The sequence below is a fragment of the Cebus imitator genome, unplaced genomic scaffold (genome assembly GCF_001604975.1).
Source record: "Cebus imitator isolate Cc_AM_T3 unplaced genomic scaffold, Cebus_imitator-1.0 Scaffold63, whole genome shotgun sequence".
In the NCBI taxonomy this organism is placed as follows: Eukaryota; Metazoa; Chordata; class Mammalia; order Primates; family Cebidae; genus Cebus; species Cebus imitator.
Window position 1 is genome coordinate 159,969 of NW_016107378.1, and position 21,180 is coordinate 181,148.

At 35.5% G+C, this 21,180-nt stretch overlaps 1 protein-coding gene across 1 annotated transcript in view; it reads right to left on the reverse strand.

The window, feature by feature from the left end:
* The window catches only part of LPCAT2 (lysophosphatidylcholine acyltransferase 2), an 80,549-nt gene that overhangs the window by 30,949 nt on the left and 28,420 nt on the right, over positions 1 to 21,180 (reverse strand). The window contains exons 8-11 of the mRNA XM_017530068.2: positions 18,018 to 18,072; positions 9,970 to 10,052; positions 6,615 to 6,740; positions 5,053 to 5,206 (exon numbers count right to left, since the gene is read on the reverse strand). Coding sequence (XP_017385557.1) covers positions 5,053 to 5,206; positions 6,615 to 6,740; positions 9,970 to 10,052; positions 18,018 to 18,072 — 418 coding nt within the window. The remainder of the gene's footprint in view (positions 1 to 5,052; positions 5,207 to 6,614; positions 6,741 to 9,969; positions 10,053 to 18,017; positions 18,073 to 21,180) is intronic.

Below are 21,180 nucleotides of genomic sequence, written 5' to 3' on the forward strand. Positions count from 1 at the left end.
GATCACCTGAGGTCGGGATTCAAGATGAGCCTGGCCAACACAGTGAAACCTTGTCTCTACTAAAAAATACAAAAATTAACCAGGTGTAGTGGTGCATGCCTGTAATCTTAGCTACTCAGGGGGCTGAGGCAGGAGAATCACTTCAACCCGGGAGGCAGAGGTTGCAGAAAGCCAAGATCATGCCACTGTACTAACAGTGTGAGTGACAGAGTAAGACTAGATCTCAAGAAAAGAACAGACGAACAAACAATAATTTACTTCTTTCTTCCCCTAAATCTTCATTGCACTTTACAGTAATACTGCTGCAGTTATACATTATTATTTCATAGATGAGGACAGATTATTTGTATGCTGCATGCAAGCTGAGAAGAGAGGTCCAGGTGCTACACCTAAAAGGTTGCTTAACAGCATCTTGTTAAAGAATACTTCATCTGTGAGTTCACAGTCATTAGTGTGCTCTGGGAAAAAGAAAAAAGCACTGGTTATTTTGGTCATGAAGCCATGTTTTCTTTACAAACTATTTTTTTTCCAATAGTAAATATAAAACTGGAACTTTTGCTACACGCCAAGATGGATGGAATCTTTAGCCAGCCTATTATTCTCGACTATAACTAGAAACTCTGAACAAAATACAAAAAGCAACGACCTCTGGACAAAATAGCATAGATGAAGGATTGGTGAGAAAAGTCAAAACTTGAAGAACTAGTAAGGCTGCAAAGCCATAGGGGCCATATTAAAGTAAGATATTATTAAACTGTGGAAAGAAAAGAACAGTCAACTCAGAATTCTATATACAGGCATATCTCATTTTATTGTTCTTTGTTTTACTGCAGTTCAAAGATAATGTATTTTTTTTAACAATTTGAAGATTTGTAGCAAACTTGCATGAGCAAGTCTATTAGCACCATTTTTCCAACAGCACATGTTCACTTCCTGTCTTCATGTCACATGTTGGTAATTCTCCTAATATTTCCAAAAATGTTTGTTATTATTATATCTGCTATGGTGATCAATAATCAGTGATCTTTGATGCTACTATTATAATTGTTTTGGAGCACTACAAACTCTGCCCATGTAAGATGGAAAACTTAATTGATAAATGTTGTGTCTATTCTGATTGTTCCATGGACTGACTGGTCATTCTCAGTCTTGCTTACTCTCCTTGGTCCCTCCCTGTTCACTGGAGGGATACTGAACAACAATATTGAAATTAGGCCGAGTAATAATCCTATGACAACGTCTAAGTATTCAGGTGAAAGAAATGGTTGCACATTTCTTACTCTACATCAAAAGCTAGAAACGATTAAACTTAGTGAGGAAGGCATGTCAAAACCCCAGGCAGGTCAAAAGCTAGGCTTTTTGCATCAAACAGCCAAGTTGTGAATGCAAAGGCAAGTTCTTTAAAATTAAAAGTGCTACCCCAGTGAATACACAAATGATAAGAAAGTGAAACAACCTTATTGCTGTTATGGAGAAAGTTTGAATAGTCTGGATAGAAGATCAAAGCAGCCACAACATTTTGTTAAGCCAAAGCCTAATTCAGAACAAGGCTCCAACTCTCTTCAATTCTATGAAGGCTGAGAGAGGTGAGGAAGCTGCAGAGGAAAAGACTAAAGCTAGCAGAGATTTAAGGTTTAAATTTGAGGTTTAAGAAAAGCTGTCTCCATAACAAGAAAGTGCAAGGTAAAGCAGCAAGTGCTGATAGGGAAGCTGCAGCAAGTTATTCAGAAAATCAAGCTAAGATGATTGATGAAGATTTTCAGTGTAGATGAAACGGTCTTTTAATGAAAGAAAATGCCATCTAGGACTTTCATAGCTAGAGAGAAGTCAATCAATGTCTGGCTTCAAGGCTTAAGACACACTGATCCTTTTGATAGGGGAGAATACAGCTGATGACTTTAAATTTTAATTTTGATTAAAAATCCTGATGAGCACAATGTCTAAGATGTTCTATAAACTTCATTCTTTGTCCCTGTTTCATGTTCCTTCCTATTTCCCTGTCTTCTGTCCTGATTTGCATGTCCCTGCCATATTCTGTAATGATTTGCCATTCTGAAAATTCCAGGGCCCTCAAAAATTATGTTAAGTCTACCCTATCTGTGTTTTATAAATGGAAGAACAAAGCCTGGATGACTGCACATTTGTTCATGGATGATTTAAAGATTATTTTAAGAACATTGTTGAGACCTACTGCTTAGAAAAAAAAGATTCCTTTCAAAATATTACTGCTCATTGAGACTGCACCTAATTGCCCAAGAGCTCTGATAGAGATGTACAAGAAGGATGATGTTGTTTTCATGCCTGCTAACACAACATTCATGCTGCTACCCATAGATGAAGGAGTAACTTCGACTTTGAAATCCTATTAAGAAATACTGTAAGGCTACAGCTGCCATAAGGAAATGCTACAAGGCTACAACTGCCGTAGCTAGTGATTCTGCTGAAGGATTTGGGCAAAGTAAATTGAAAACCTTTCGGAAAAGATTCACCATTTTAGAAGCCATTAAGAACATTCATGATTCATGGAAGGAGGTCAACTTATCAATATTAACAAGAGTTTGGAAGAAGCCAATTGCAACCCTTATGGATGACTTCGAGGGGTTCAAAATGTCAGTGGAGGAAGTTAACTGCAGATGTGTTAGAAATACCAAGAAAGCTAGAATTAAAAATGGAGCCTGAAGATGTGACTGAATTGCTGTAATCTCATGATAAAACTTGAATGGATAAGAAGTTGCTTCTTATGGATTACCAAAGAAAGTGGTTTATTGCAATGGAAACTATGCCTGATGAAGATGCTGTGAACACTGTCAAAAAATGACAACAAAGGATTTAGACTAAATGAACTAAATCGCTAAAGCAGTGACATGTTTTGAGATGACTCACTGCAATTTCGAAAGAAGTTGCACTATGGTAAATGCTATCAAATGGCATCAAATACTACAAACAAATTTTTTTTTTAGGAGATGGAGTTTTGCTCTTGTTGCCCCAGCTGGAGTGCAATGGGGCGATCTCGGTCCATTGCAACCTCTGTCTCGCAGGTTCAAGCAATTCTCCTGCCTCAGCCTCCCAAGTATCTGGGATATCAGGGATGTACCACCATGCCTAGATAATTTTTGTATTTTTAGAAAAGACAGGGTTTCACCACGTTGGTCAGGCTGGTCTCAAACTCCTGACCTCAGGTGATCCATTCACCTTGGCCTCCCAAACTGCTGAGGTTACAGATATGAGCTACTGCACCCAGGCTATGAAGAAATCTTACACGCAAGAAAGAGTCTATCAATGCAGCAAACTTCAGTGTTGTCTTATTTTTAAAAAGTGCCACAACCAGCCCAACCTTCAGCAACTATCAGCCTGATCAGGTAGGAGGCATCAACACCGAGGCAAGATAATCCACCAGCAAGAAGATTACAACTTGCTGACGGCTCAGATGATTTCTCACATTTTTTTAGCAATCAGGTATTTCTAAATTAAGGTATATACATTGTTTATTTAGATATAATGCTATTGCATACTCACTAGACAACTATATATTATAAATAAACTTTTCTATACATTGGGAAACCAAAAACTGCATATGGCTCACTTATTGTGATACTCCCTTTATTGCGGTGATCTGGAACCAAGCCCCAAATATCTCCAAGATCTGCCTGGACAACAAAAATATCTTTCAGAATCAATGCAAAATATCTCAGATAAGAGAAAATAAAGGGTCCTTACTCGTAAGTATTTACCCAAGCGAAATGAAAACCTACATTTACATAATAACCTTTATACAAATGTTTAGGATGACAGCTATAGTCATATTTGCCCCCAATTGTACGCAAACAAAATGTTCCTCAACTAGGGAATAGATAAAGTAACGATAGTATATCCACACAATGGAATACTACTCAGCAATGAAAGAGAGCTAATTATTGATACATAAAACACCAGGCCTGAATCTCAAATGCATTATGCTCAGTGAAAGAAATCATACTCAAAAAACTATATATTGCATGATTCCATTTATATGACATCTGGAAAAACATAAACTACAGAGATGGAGAACAGATCAGTGACTGCCAGGAGTTAAAACTTGGGGAAGGGCTTGACTACAAACAGAATAGCTATAAGAAAATATATGTATTTTTTTAGCTGTTCTGTATCTTGAATGCAGTGGTAGTTACATGTTTCTGTGCATTTGTTAGAACTCATAGAACTGTAACCAAAATAGTGCATTTTACCATCATTTTTTTTTTTTTAGATAGGGTCTTGCTCCATTGCCCAGGCTTTAATGCAGTGCCACCATCTTGGCTCACTGCAACCTCCACCTCCTGGGGTCAAGCCATCTTGACCCCTTGACCTCCTTGGGTCAAGCTGAGGCTGCCACCTCAGCCTCCTGAAGTATCTGGGATTATAGGCACGCACCACTATGCCTGGCTAGTTTCTGTATACTACCAATTTTATGTATTAAAAAAATTTTTTTAATGGAAAACCTGAAGTCATGATACAGTTTTCCTAAGGAAACGTATTGACAATTCAATTATCTAATTGCATGTACTTAAATATTCGTAAGCAGCAAACTGTATCCCCAATATAATGACAAATGGCCAGATTTTAATTAAAATCTTTGTTACAAAATGTCACTTGAAAATAAAAATCTATTTGGTCTTCATACAGGTTTGGGGAAGTCTAAAACCTTCAGATAGAATTTTAACATCTATGTCATCAATGTATGAATTTTGATATAAATTTTAAAATTCCTGCCAATTATATAAACTCTTCCAATTTCACACTACATATGTGGTTATATGATCACAATATTTATTTCTGACCTGGTATTTAAAATAATAGATGCTTATATTATGTATGGCACTATAATAAACATAATACACACACACAATTATTATTATCACTATTAAGAAGAAAAAACAAAATCATGCAAATAAACCATAGGCTGAGCCTTGATTCTTCTAACACTGTACTATCAAGTTTTCCAAACTGCCTACCATATTGATTTATGCACTGTAGGACTGACAGAATAAAAATGTGAAAGATTAAATTTTAACATACCCTGTCAAAGAGTGCAAAAAGTTGTCTCAAGACATCCGAAACAGGCAACTTTAAATACTCAGCAAATTCTTCAATTCCAATTCTTCCTCCTTTTGAGGAACTTGCAATAGATGCATATTCACCCAAATGCCTACGAACACCATCCCAATCTAATCTAAAGAAACAAAGAATTATAGATACATGTTATTAGCCCTTTACGGTTGACATGGACATTTTATGACCATTATTTTATTAATGTATCTGAGAAAAAAATATTTTAAGTGTCAAATTTGTACAGGAGAATAAAATAGGTATTTAAAAGCACAAATTGAACATATATGCAGGCATTTAATCTTTTAAAGGATACTTGTATAACTGACAATTACCTCAAATATCTCAGGGAAATAAAAGTAAATGAGAAGAACATTGTAGTGAAACAATAAACGACTCATGAGTAGAAAATAAGAAAGCAAATTTTTAAAAATGTAAACATAATCTTAGTAAATCTATAGTATGTATTAAGTTTTTAAAGATGAAATTACAATTCTTGCTTTCAAGAAGCTTTCAGGCTGATAGTGAATTCATATTTCACAAAGTGTTATGATGGGGGACTCATTAGACAACACACATGTCCTCCAAGATTAGTTATGAAAAGCCATGGTGATAAAACACTGGAAAATGTATGGTAGCTTACATCATATCCTATCTTTGCTTTGCTTTGTAGAATTAAACAAATGACTTAACATATACTTCTTGGCCCAATTTTAGTGACTCTCTAAACTTTTTATACCTACATAACATTGTGACCATAATATACAAACAAAAGCAAAACATTTTTGTTATCTTAAGATATAAATAACATTTTCTATATCAATTATCAAAATATTATACTATATACTGAACTTTAATAACTTTCTATAGCTCCTTCATGGAGAGGATATTAATTAATAAAGTCTGCAAATTCCAGATAGGGCTGAGAACAGAATGAATTATAATAAGAGTAAAGGGAGGCTGAGGGTTACACCTTTTATAGAAAATAGCTCAAAAAGAATGTTGTCAATGGTTTAAACTAAATTATAAGAGCACGAAGAAGAACATTTGTCTTTTTTTAAAGGAAAATACGTATCCAGAAAAAAAGGTAGACCTAGGGCAAGTATTTAAAATTCAGTGATGGTCAGAATTGCAACTATACAAGTCAATTCATGTTTCAAATGTAAAGTTCTGACCACCACATGCCAGTATCATCTAATGATGCTGTCCTTCTTGTAAGCAGGTGGCAGGACTAACTTCTCTGAGCCACTAACTCTCTCTGAGTAGGGAGGCAGATCTGTGTGGATCCACATTTTTTTATCCCTTGGTCTCCTCCTGTGACCAATGTACACATCTCTAAGTTAACTGTTCTTGAAAAAGCAAAAGTAGACGAATAAAAATGTGAGATAAATTTGCAATTCCAACTTTCCTAATAAACACCAAGTGGGTCCTAGAGCTGGGCATTAACAAAGCAGGAGAAAATAAACAAGACAGGATTTCAGATCCCTTTTGAACATCTTTATGAAAGTGTAGTCATTTTAAAATCCACTTACTTCAATTTCTGACTAATTTTAGTAAATTCCACCAGCCCAGCTTCCATAGGCAACGTTAGCTGTCCTGCTGAAATCATCAATCTGCAATCTTCATAGGTATGATCTGTTACTGGTATTCCCAGAGCTCTAAAAGTATTAAGAAGAAAACTAAAATTCAATTTTTAAAAAAAGTAGCATTTTTCATTAGGCTTTAATTGGTTCCAAACAACAGCAAATGAAAAAGTATTTACTACTTTTTAAACCAGTAATGCTGGCTTTTCTTCACAAAGAGACATATTTCTCCACTTTTAATAGACTTACTGAGGACCAAGTTAATCTACTTATATCTACATGCTTCTGTCTATGTGGCTGATAATTTTTGTTTTGTGTTTTAACTATAACAATAATAACAGTTGCCTTCAGTCTCATGAAAAGTAATTAGAAGACTTAGGTTAAAGTCCTAGTGGAGTTTTTTACTGGCTGTGAATGAAGCCTCACTTTTCTCATCTGTACAGAGGAATGAATACTGTTCTTATTCCAAATGGTTATTGTAAGGGTGTAAGAAGGATGCCTGCGGAGGTACTGTTTAAACAGATAAATGGAACTGGGCATGGTGTCTCATGCCTGTAATCCCAGCACTTTGGGAGGCCAAGGCAGGTAGATCACTTGTGGCCAGGAGTTCAAGATCAGACTGGCCAACATGGCGAAACGCCACCTCTACTAAAAATACAAAAATTTTCCCGGGCGTGGTGGTGGTATGTCTGTAGTCCCAGCTACTCAGAAGTCTGAGGCAGGAGAACTGCTTGAAACCAGGAGGCAGAGGTTGTAGTGAGCTGAGATTGTACCACTGCACTCCAGCCTGGGTGACAGAGGGAGACCCCATCTCAAAAAATAAATAAATAAGCAGATAAATTGGATTTGTACATAGGGTAAGTAAACAATCTATTCAAACTGCTGGCTATGTTTTTTCATCTTTTATAGATAGAGATCACCTTCTTGCTACATAGCAATCTTCCAAAAATATTGAAGCAAATTGATAATAAGCTGATATTTCTTCTAAACCTAAAAATCCTCCATCCTTAAGGAAGAGTATAAATCCTAGTTCCTACTTCACTACTGCTCACAGATTAAATGATAGTTAATTATATTACACATTTATAAGAACTGGAAAAATACTGAACACCAAAAAAAAAGATTGTGCAGCACATGAGATTCCTCACTAAGTTTTTATTCACAAATATTCAGTGAAAATCATAAAATTGTGTCTTTAAACTGTATTGGATTTTGTTGAATCATTGCTAGAAACATTAAATTTTGAATGAATGCAATCAGAATAAAACATTTTTTTCTATCTAAAATACTTTTTCTAAGCTCTTTGATTAATAAATATTTTGGTATAAGAATATATAAGATAGAAAAATAAATGTTAAAATATTGGGAATTATAATAATATAATAATAAATAGTAGAGTATAATAGTTAAGAGCTTGGGCTTTGGTAACAGGAAATGAGGATTTGAGTTCCAGCTCAGAGAGTCACTACCTAGTGTGATTTTAGGCAAACTACTCAGCTTTCTTCCTTACATCATACAGTTGATGTAAAGATATTGTTAAATAACTTAACTTAAGGGCCTCCCACAGTACTTGTGTTTTCAAATGCTTTTATCATATACTTTCCTACTTGAGTCTCCTAATAATCAAAACCATGAGAAAGACAAGGCAATGATTTTAACTCCCATTTCACATGTGAGGAGAAGGGGACTTGGAGGACACTTGTCTGGGGTTGTGCAGTTAATCAAAGCCTTTCTTACCCTTTATCACAAGCCATTACTACCTCCACACCTTCGAATTTAGAAACAGACTGTCTAAACAAAACCCTTCTCTTGCTTTTAGACACAATTTGGGAAGCCAAAATATCTGATATAAATTTTCTCAATTTCTTTTTCTTTTCTTTTCTTTTTTTTTTTTTTTCTTTTTTTAAGACAGAGTCTTGCTCTGTTGCCCAGGCAATGGCTCAATCTTGGCTTAGTGCAACCTCCACCTCCCTGGTTCAAGCGATTCTCCTGCCCCAGCCTCCCAAGTAGCTGGGATTACAGGTATGTACCACCATCACGCCCAACTAATTTTTGTATTTTTAATAGAGATGGGGTTTCACCATGTTGGCCAGGCTGGTCATGAACTTTTGACCTTAAGTAACTTGCCTGCCTTTGCCTCCCAAAGTGCTGGGATTACAGATATGAGCCAGCACACCTGGCCAAGTTCTCTCAATTTCTTTTTTTTTTTTTTTTTAATTTTACTTTAGGTTCTGGGGTACATGTTCTCAATTTCTAATACTTATCTTGCTTTCTACCTTTTGGATATAAGCTGACATGAAACATGAAAGGAAGAAAGGAAAACAACATAAAAATTAACTTTGTAGGTGGTCTAAACACTAGATAAAACAAGCACATCTATAAACACTTAATAGCAATTTTTTTGGCAAATTTTATTCTATTTTGAAAATAGTTATTCTGCAGAAAAACATTAAGATATATATATTAGAATAAAACATATACTTATAGAGACACATACATATACATACATACATGGCTGGCTCTATATATGAAATCTGGCTATAAAGCTAAATTCAGCTATGAAGATAAATTCAGAGTTCTCCTTGAATTTTTGCTAAGAGAATAAACATTGCTGGTCTGTTAGCTCCAAACTTACTACTGGGAATGAAGAAGATGGTGTGTGGGGAGAGGGTACATGCCTGGAGGGCTCTGAGGCTGCCTGGGTGGTGATAGAGTATAATACATTCTTTCATTACAAGATAGGGGTGATTTATCTAGTCAGAATAATGGCCATTTAGAACTCCCTTATGTGCAGGAAAATATTAACCTTATGTTTTATAGTTTCTAAATCCTAATTTATAGCCATCTATGAAGGGTGACTTTTTCCCTCTTCTATGCATCTTTTTCCATTGCAAACTTTCTCTTTTTTTGTGCTATAGTCAGTACTGTCTTAGAAACACAGCCTTGGGCAGATATACGAAGGTTGAGGGGAGAGAAGATGGGCCATGGCGGGAACCACAGATCATCACAAGGCTCATCTGACAGGGGCGGGCCAGCTTGAGAGAATCTGCCCTGTGGAGAGCAGATTCTGGTCTTTTCTGGTTATTGTACCCTCTTCAGTTGTATTTCCTTATTTGGAGTATGTAGCTGGGGAAAACATTTATAGATTGTTATACTGACCTCGTCTCTTGGAACATTATTTTATGTACCAAAATGAGTTGGGGAACAAGGTCTTCGGGGGGACAAAAACCTTAAAACTAGTTAAATACCATGTAGAAATAACTTTCAAATTGTTTATGAGTTATAATCACATAAAGACACTTACTCTGCCATTAAATTCCGGACTCTACTGGCAAAAAGGACAGGATCGTTTTTTTCTTCATCATTTGGTACTTGAACAGGCATAAACTGAAAGACAAATATACCTTTCCATAACAATGTCTTAAGCTTAAGACATTACATGCTAAGTAAATTAAATTTTAAATTATCAATATATTAAATCATCTACCTTTCTAGAACATAGGTTACATGAGGTAATGGGGCACTGGTCTTGGACTCAGGAGATCTGTTTCTAAGCCCTGAGTCTGCTTGTGTGTTAACCAGTACGCCATTTAACTTTGCTGAACCAACTCCTCAACTCTAAAAAGAGGTTTATGATCACTACTTCTCTGGTGATTGTGAGGGTGAAATGAGCCAGAGCCTGGAATTCTGGAAGTGTAAAGCTGTAACTACTAAGATCTTACTCCTAGAACTGCATTTTCTACTACTCCCATCCCTTTATGTGAAAACTTTTTTCTTTTATTTGTGTCTTTCATAGTTTTCACCATTTGCTTGAACTTTATGTTTTATCATGTATTCTGCTTAAAAAAAAAAAAACTCTTAGTATTGGCTTTACAGTTTTTGCTTAACACCATTTTTTGCTTTAGCATTTTTAATTATACTTTTTCTCCACTTGATGTTCTGTGATGCCTCAATTGTTCTGTTCTTGTTTTTATTTATGGTTTTCTAACATTAACAAGGTTTTAGTGCCATATTCAAATCATTACATATTTTTCAGCACCTACTATATACCAGGCAAGATTAATAGGACCCTATTCCCTGCTCTAAAGAAGATCAATATTTTAATAGGACAGACTAACACATTAATAACCCCATGTGCTAAGTGTCATTACCCTTATTACCCCTAATTATAGATGGGGCTCAATAGCTTAATTAACTTACCTAAATGCATACAAGTCACATGGCCAGAATTCAGCCCAAGATTTGTCAGATTCAAAAGCCCTTATTTTCCCCACTAAGTATGAGAGCAAGAGGTAGGAAAGGATTAATTTTGTCAGGGGCCAGGGGAATGCAGCCAAAGAGGAAGGTGGTGCCTAGGGAGAGAGTGCACACCAGAAAGCGAATTCTGTTAAGGATGCTCTGTAGAAGAACTAATACTTGATCTTGGATTCTTAAGCTTAAGTGAGATTTTGCCAATAGTTATGTTTATTCAATTATAACTACAAACAGGACATCATGCTAGGTGTTTTACATACATTATTTTATTTCATTAATTCTTCTTCCATAATAGGTACTCAGGCACTGCACTAAGCCCTAAAAACACAAAAACAAGGTCCCTGCCCTCAAGAAGCTCTCCATGCAGTAGGGTAGAAATTTATGAAACAATGAGCTAAATTCACCAATAATGGTTACCAACCATTAAACATCTACTGTGTGCTGTATTTTATATTAGGGGCTTTATATGACTAATTCTGTAAACAATTCCTTGAGGTAAATCCTGCCACTTCCATTTGATAAATAAAGAATGCAACTAGAAGAAGTTAAAAATATCATTTTTTTTCTCCAAATGAACCTGTTTTCAAATCTTGTCAATCATATTAAGAAAGCTGTAAGCATTGGTATCTCAGAGGTGACATTTAAGCAAGGGAATGACATGGCCAGGTCCAAGTTTTTGAGTGGTAACTTCAAGGTATGCCCCAAAGAAGAGACTAAGAGTAGGGAGAATGTCTGGAAGCAACTGCAATCATGAGAGAGGGAATAAGACCTTCAGGAGAGGGAGTGAGGATGTGGAGGATGGCATGGATGCAAGTTGCATTTTTTAAGATAACATGTATAGTCCAATATGTTATGGGACATTACTTTTCACATTTATCTGATTACTTTCTCTCTTAAGAGGGCAGCCACATACTGCAGAAAGAGTTCTTGGACTGGGTTGCTGCTTGAGATCTGCCGTGTGATCCTAGAAAAGTCATTTAACCTTTATGAGCCTCAGTGCCCTCTCCTGTCAAACAAAAAAATTTAACTAAATGATCTCTAAAGTTCTTCCCAATTGGAATTCTGTGTGTGGCTCTCTATTTTGCATAGTTGTTCTTTAATATGGAAAAATACTTTAATATGGAAAAATAAAGTAAGCCACCAGAGGTCCCCACATCCTTATATATCTAGAATAACTAACTTTGCAAAGAAATGTTTCTAAAAATTCCCTGCATCCTGATCTAGCAAAATTTCTTGCATTTGCTTAGTATGACATAAAAAAAACCAGAAAGTTAAAATTAATGTTCATAAAATCTCTAACAAAACAGTGTAAGAAATTAAAGTTTCAAATTGCCATATAATTCTTCATTTTTTAAAAAGGCCAAACAACCATTTATAATACACTTGATTTGTAGGTCATAAAAGTACATACTGAAAACCTTGAAAAATAATTTGCTGCTACACTGTTAACCAAACATAATACAATGAAATATGGGTTTAGTTTCTATTAGTGCAGGTAGTATTTTTCATAAAATGATTTTTAATAACTCTCATGTTGTCATAGCATTTTATTCTTAAGGAAATAAGTTCCACTGAGAGCACAAAATAATTAAAATCCTAAATTTGACACCCATGGGCCTTGGAGGCCCCATTCCTCCTGAGAAGCAATTCAGTGGAAATTGTAATAAAAACTCACCTCTTCTAGGATAAGACCTTGCCCTCTATATCACATTTCTATTTTGTACAGTCATTCAAGGCTCACAGTATGCATGTATCCTTTATTTGGAAAGGAAAATCAATCAAAGAGAGGGGAACATCATTGCCACTATCTTTTATGGCTCCCAACACACATCTTTATATCCCAATGACTTCAAGCCGCCAACTTTTCCTTTCTAACTTCATCTTCTCTCAGTATCCTCTGTACTCACACTGATGATCTGCTTGACATCTTGGCCGCAGATATTCTTCTCAACTCTAACTCACCCATGGAAATAAACTTATGGCTCTAATCTCTGAGAAGTTCTTCAATCAGTTTTTCCTCATTATCCATTAGTGTTTATTTCTTCCCTAATCTGGTCTTTCACAGACCATGACAACCTAATGGTCACATCTGGATCTAATCATCCCTCTTTATCCACTCCCTCTGGCAACATCTCCCTGCCTATCAAAACTAGACTTGAGAATCAGATGCTTCTGTACCACCTGTTACTTAGAATCTTTCACTTCTGCCACGCCCACAGTGCCAATCACACACCCTCAGCCACCTCTTCTCATCTTGCCTTCATATTCCTGTTAGGGACCACTGAGAGATGCTAACAGTGTTACATATGTTCCATGCTTTTCAAGATGCAATTGAACTTTTACCTCATTCTCCCTGGATAAATGACACTTCACTTTCAACTTTATAAACAAGACAGCTTATGTGAACTTACTCCTTTTTTTTTTTTTTTTTTTTGCCGCCTGAAACTGGCTTCACAGCTCCACGCCCCTCTCCTTTCAAATACTGTATTCTCTGTACCTTCACCATACTTAACTTTGCACCATCCTGTCCCAGATGAGGAAGAGACTAATCAACATGTTTCTCAGATTAATATCTCTTGTTTGTGCTTTTGGTCCCAGAGTCCCCTACTTCCTCTTGGGCCTTAAATTGCATACAAGCAAGATACAAAATTCTTCAGTCTACTATTTAAGACATCCATCAACCAAAGCCAGTCACTTACATAAAAGCTCAGTATCACTAAAGCTAGTTTATTCATTTCTTTCTTAACCACATTAAGCACATTCCTTTCTACTAAATAAATGATAAGGAAGAGGTGGATTGAGGAATTATGATACATCATAAATCTTTTCTTTTTTCCTTGTAACAGAAATGAATTTTAAAAGGACAATCCTAAACATGCATTTCTAGTTCTTTCCATAATTCTTTTAAATCTTCAAAGAGAAACAATGCAAAAGAAGGAAGATATTTATAAACAACGCTTGCTGCTTCCTTTCCAAAAGAACAGAAACATCTAGATGAGATGGAAAGTAAAAGTTAGTGCTTATTGAACACTTACTATGTGCCAGCACATAAGTAACCTTATTAATCCTCAAAACTCTATAAATTAGGTGTCCTTATCCCCATTTTTCCAGTGAGAACGCAGGCTTAAAAACGTTTAATTTTCTCAAGCACACAGAGGTAGGTACTAACAGGATTAGAAAAAGAACTCCAGTTAATACCCTTTTTATAACACTCAATTTCTCTATTTAGTATTGACAAATTCCAGAATATTACCAAGTTTCAGACAAAATTAGCTTTGTTAGAACAAGTATATATGTAGGGCGTGTGTGCGTGTCTCTCTCTCTCTCTCTCTCTCTGTGAGTGTGTGTATGTGTGTAGCTGTGTGATTGAGGTTTTCTAAAAGGCTCATTTTAGATTAAAAACTACAAATAATTTTAGTGCATTTGGATATTTAAATAAACTATATAAATGTCTTTGAATCTTTCCTAATTAGCTCTCTAAAGATCTTAAAAGTGATATACACGTAGAGCTGTTGATCATAATACTCCCTATTAATTACAATCCTTTCCTAAATCAGACATTCTTTTTAAATGGAAAAAAAAAAAAAACTTTTCTATTACTTTAAGGAAATGAATTGCCCACCACAAAGTATTTTAGGCCTAATGCTAGCTACTATAAGCTCACTATAAGTTTTGTAAAGGAATTTCCTAAAGAAAACACAGTAGTCTTCCTTATCTGGGGTTTTGCTTTCTGTGGTTTCAGGTACCAACAGTCAAACGTAGTCCAAACACATTACATGGAAAATTCTGGAAATAAACAATTCATAAGTTTAAATTGCATGCCATTCTGAATAGGGTGATGAAATTTCATGCCATCCTGCTCCATCCTTTCTTCATCACAAGAAGAGGGATGAGTATAGTACAATGAAATTTTGACAGAGAGAGAGAAAAAAGAGACCACATTCACATTCAACTCTTATATATATTGTTACAGCTGTTCTATTTTATTATTGGTTATTATTGTTAATCTCTTACTGTGCTTATTTTATAAATTAAATTTTATTGGAGGTATGTATGTTTAGGAAAAAACTTAGTATATACAGGGTTTGGTGCGTTCTGCAGTTTCAGGCATTCACTGGGGGTCTTGGAACATATCCTCTACAGATAAGGGAGGACTTATTATATGTTTAATATGCCCAGTACAGACAATTTTTATGTATCTATAATATATACTACATGGCTTCTAAAGTCAACAGGCTTTGAATACAAACTGAGATATAGCCTACGAAGGAAACTGACTGCACAGTTAGTGTGAACGGCTAGTTTCCATTCATAAACTAGCTGCTGCCCACGTAGTGCTTTATAGTCTGATTTAGCATGTATTCTCTCTCATGAGATAAGCTAGCACACTCTTCATTTATGTCACTTTTGCAATGCTTCCTACTAGCTATCTTATTTCCTCTATCCTAAGCCTTATCTTTATATGGCATATTTGCAAAGTAGCTGGTTGATAAAAGTATGACTAAAAGACACTTTAAGAGCACCCGTTATGCCACATTACAATTCAAAGAATAACTTTTAGTAGAACCATTCTGTAGACACATGTCTTTATCATTGTTCAAGGATGCCAGAAGAACAATTACATAGGACATGAGGTTTAGAACTTAGTATATTTTTAAGATCCAAGAGCTGAGAAAATAATAACCTTTTCAAAAATACTGTATGTCTCTATGTTGGGAAGCAGAGGGGGCTGGGAAGAGGTGGTAAGAAAATATTCCTAAATATTAGATTCATTACATCTTAGATATGTAATGATTTTGATAATTAAAAGGTTTGGTAATCATCATTACTGAGGGGAGACTTGTGAAACTAAAGGATATGGCAGCCCACATAATGGGATATCATGTGACTCACAAAAGCAAGAGTGTCTAAAAGGCACTTTAACAATTCACTCAAAGTTCAATTTAAAAACCATAAAATTAATACCATATTCTTGAAGAATATATCTTGAATTAGGTTTACCTAATATTCAAGAAGTTCCATAACCATGTTTAAAATAAGATAATAGCAAGGTTTTCCATCAATTTAAAATAAAAAAAGGGTTACTTGGGAACAACCAAGACAAGTGAAACTGGAGCAACTAAATGTGGCGAGACCACAAACCAATCTCAAGATGGGCCACAGCAGACACAGTGGGAAAGCTGGCACCTCAGAGATGGTCCAGCTCTTCAGAACCTCAAGCCAGGGTGTGGTATAATTAGTGCCTGAAGGGCTGCTGGGATACATTTTCAGTTAAATCCAAAAGTGAGTATTAAAATATCAAAATATCATAAAGTATTTAGGAGTCACCTGGGTGGAAGGGAGAAGCATAAATTTAAAATAAACATAATGAAAATATCTGTACTAAATCTGAAGTCAACAAATTCTCATCCTCTTGTTCTGCACCACAATTTTAATTCATCAAATCTTTGTTGATGCGGCTATTTTCATGCAGCTGAAAGTCATTTTATTTGTGAAGTTATGGAACAAAGACTACATTGTTTTCTTTGCCAGAAAAATACAATCCAAACAGGTCTCAGAACTAGCTGGAGAATGCAAATATTATAATGTTTTTAAAAAAGAAAGCCATGACACAGAAAGGAAATGTGGTAATAATGGTCATGGCAAAAAAAAAAAAAAAGAGGAATCTGAATACCTCTGTTGTAATGCAGTTTGCCCACTGACATGCTAAGTCAAAAAAGGATAGCTCTGTGTATATTTCTCCATCTGTTGCTAGATCTCGTTGTAGCTAAAGATAAATTGAGAGGGAGACAATGTCTTGCAGAGAAGACAGCGTGGCTTTTTAAAAGTAAGAGTTTTCTTGCTTTTTTAGAAAAGTAATTCAGGCCTAGACCACCTGAGCAGCTCTTAAAGAAGCAAGAGCAGTGCTCAGAGTATTTAGAAATATTAGCATATAGAGCTTCCTGAAATGCATGCTACAGAACACTGGTTCCCGGAGATATCCAGAGAAAATGGTTCTATAAGTCAGACATTTCAAAGGCACTGAGTAGTCTTGAGAAAAAAAAAAAAATCATTTTGTTTATCTTAATACTTCCTAAACTTATTAAATTAGTTCCCCCTCCGCCCCAGGAACCTCTAAGAAAAACTCAAGCACAAATGTGAGGTTTTTTGGCCACAATGAGAGACACTGAGCTGGTTTTCAAAGTGGGGAGGTACATAATATAATCAATAAACAGATATTTTCAAGACAGGCAGAAAACAGGCAAATCTCAAGAAAATTGCACTAAACTCATTCTGAAATGTAATTTGCCCTCCTAACTCACTTGGAATTGCTGACAATCTCTAAATGGCCAAATCACTAAGCTATCCAACAAAGCAAAATAGTATTCTTGTGAATTAAATTCCACAGTCCTGTCACTTAGGCAGTAGTCCCCACTCAGAACTCATATAAGATTTTCATTACGAAACTCATGGATGCAATTAGAAAATACAGGAGACCCACATGGAACCAACCTTTAGAGCCTTAAAAACCTGGTCAAAATTTTCAGAATGCTATAATAACATTTCTCTCACTACCTGCCACTGTAACTCAAACCAGGACTGTCCTGTGAATGATGTTATGAGCTGCCTCCCAGATATAATTTCCTTGGGCTTTTCATGTGCAAAGTGATTTCACAGTGAGGGCTTTTGACCCCTATGTCTCTCCCCTAGACCCCAAGTGGCAACTCTTAGCTTTCACAAAACATTTTCTTTAAAGAGGTGTGGGGCTCTATCAGCTACGGTCAGGTCAGCTCCTTTTGTCAGGATGTGGAAAGATATTCAATTTGGCAGAGGTCAGCATTAAAAGGAGTATAAAAAAAAAAAAAAAATGAGAGCAGGTGATGGCCCTGTGGCCGGCCAGGGTGGTTACATATTTCAAGTTCCCAGAATCTAGAGTTGTTTTCTATCATGATTTTAAGGGCTAAATCTGACAGCCTAGGTTTATATACTCAATTTGTAAAACACCAAGGTTTATGTTATGGGTGATGGACCTTTGTGTCTGGACTCTCTAGACTAGAAATTCAAAATTAAAGGAAAGGGCAAATCTCAAGTTCCAAAGCTACATTTTGAATGACTTACCTCAACTTCTACCTTTGTGAAGAGCTGGCAGAAAGTAAGCATACAAAGCTGAATGCTGAAGAGAAAAAAGAAAGCGCTACCTTTATACAACAATGCAAGCATCATGTTATATTATTCAACAATCATTTCTTTATACACAAATACCCCCACATCACACTTCATATATATTTTGCATTTATAAATGCTACGCTGCAGCAATAACACTTTTTGGGCCTAGACAACTATTCTTCTTCTTCTTCTTTTTTTTGAGACAGGGTCTTACTCTGTCACCCAGGCTGGAGTGCAGTGGCATAATCACAGCTCACTGCAGCCTCAACCTCCTGGACTCAGGTGATTCTCCCACCTCAGCCTCCCAAGTAGCTGGGACTACAAGTGTAAGCCACTGTGCCTGGCTTAGACAAGTATTCTTGACAATTTTTATTCGAAAGTTAAATCACCAAATGAATACTAAATATGTATTTGAGCGAGAGCCTCAGCTCAACAGACTAAACCACAAATTTGAAGTTTCCTTGACAACACAGACTCAAAGGCCCAAGTCCCTAGAGAAACTACCCAAGGCCATATTTTAAGGTATGTAAATGTGTGTATAAGAAAACTCCTAGGTAGATTATTACATTTCTTAACTCTTTTTGACATTAAAAAAAAAAATCAATGGGCCTTTCCTTAAAAGCAGGAGCTTTATCAAAGTTGTCCCAGTTATTTACAAATGTTTTAGTTATGAGGAAATCTGAAAAGTGTCAAATTTCATTGTAAAGGCAGGCAAAGACTGTCTTTAAAGTGATTAAGCAACCCTCTCAAAGATAATGTTTGAAATAGTTGTTCCTACTTGTAGCTCTCCAATACATATTCAGATTCTCTGGGTAAGATTTCTACGGGATTTTTAATTTAGCCTCATTAGACAACTGACCCAGAAATCAGGCAGAGTGGATTAGACTACACATTTAAGAAAAGAACCAACCAATCTCTTTTCACTGTTGAGAAATTAAAATATAATTTTTTCTGTAAAAAATACCTGAGGGGACTTATTTAAGGAATTTAGGACCTTAATAATGTAGTTAAAAGAAATAATTTAGAAAGTAGATTTATCACTTTCATAATTAATTATAAATTGTTAATGTGTTAGTTTGCAAATCATCCATCTGAAAGGAAAAAATTGACTTTTCTATCTTTAAAGTCAATCCACACTATCCACTGTAAATTCTTTTAATTATTTAAATAGAGCTGTGGAATTCAAGTATTTGAATAGATGCATATTCTGTTCTGAAAATTCTGCATACTGTAAAACATATAAAACCACACACAAAATCTGAATTAACCTGTCTCGTTCACCCTACAGACAGACTGAATATTTCTTAACTCATACAAAACTTCTCTAAGTTTATTCTGAGTCACCTTTCCCTTGGGATATTTGTTTTGGTATAAAACCCATTTCTTAGATTCTGTGTCTGGAGTAGGACTTTGAGCAAGGGTCACTGAGAAAACTGACTTAGAAGTAATAGACACAGTGCTAACAATAATATTAAGTGGATGAGAAGACAAAAGTGGAAGTGAGATTTGCAATAGACAGACAGGTGCAATGTAGCATTCAAACAAAACAAAGCTGCGCCTTCTAAAGATTTTGTGTTTGTTTAAAAGTCCCAAAAAATCTTTGACTCTCAAAATATTTTTTCTCTCTTTCATTCCTGAATTCTCTCCCTTAATTTCCTTTTCCTTTTCTCACATACTTCTCAGTTGAGAAGCCTAGATTAACTAAACCCATCTATTATGTTGTCTCTCCGCAGTTCCTCTTCTAGAAAAGCTTTCTCCTATTTAATCTCCACATTAACCTGGACTGCTGTGCAATCAAAAAAAAAAAAAATTCCTATTGACCACATAATGAACCCAAGTCACTATCACTGTTAGGAACTTAACCTATAAAGGCCCAGAGGAAGGCACACCTCAGGAAGCTGAAGTATGCTATGCATCCATTGTTAAGTCACTTCATTTTCCCAAATACTTTCATACTACCTGTTTCTCCTAATTCTCCCATGTATAAAAGCAATCAGGAATTCAAAACCGTAGTGCCATGAAACATGTATTTTAGTCAAATGAATAAACTGATTTTCCTGGTAAGTGAAAGATAACATGCTGTTTAGATATCCTCTACAATTTATATTATTTTTGGTGTGATTTGCTTATCTTCAATTATCAAGGACTGAAGCACAACAAGAATATAAATGTTTCACATGTATTAATATTTATTCTACTGGCCCATCAGTTACCTATTCTGATTTACATTTATTATTTCAAAGCAATTTACATATATAAAAAATGAAGAAATTATGCAGTAGTAAATTTTGATTTCAGAGGTTGGCTGGATTATGAGGAAGGTATCTAAAAATGCCTACAATGTATGAAGGCAATTGATGATTTCCTTAAATATTTCTAAGTGATTGTCACCTATCCATCAACAATGTCATCTGAGCTTTGTGCTTAACAATATGAAAACTGGGTAAGCCCCTAGGGGAAGTCTGCAAATCTAGGTGCTTCATATGGCTCTCGCCAAAATTTAAACAGGTTCAGACTTGTTCAGAGAGAACTAAACAAAAGATCTTGAGAGAAACCAAGTTTCTACATGCTCTGTTCTTTTTAAAGGCCTACTTCACATCAGCTTGCTTAATAATGAAACTATATTCCTCTCCTCTCTTAAGTGCTTATAGAAACTGCTGATTCCAATGCTTTTCAAATCCAAGAGCAGAACTGAAATCTTGGTTAGCTATTTTTTCAACTCATATCAGACACTTCATAGCTATTTCAGGCCATATGACTAAATGTTTCTGAATGGCTTAAACCAACATAGTAAGAATGGAGACACTAGGTAATGCCAAATCGGCAACGGAACTAAAACTACAAAATTAAAGCTAACTATGACGCAAACTAGGTCACTTATGAACTAGCAGACAAACACTTGAGATCCACTTGAATAGGGCAGATAACTAGAATTTTGCATACAGGAGATACCAGGGGTTAGTGGTCAAAATAATGATGCTTTCTACAGAGACTTATCAGTAATAAGATTTAAGGCTCTGATCAGAAATTTTTACATTTTTAAAGATAACAATATTTTTAAAATTACACTTTTAAAAAAATGAATAAGTGATCTTTCTTTTTCTTCACTAAAATA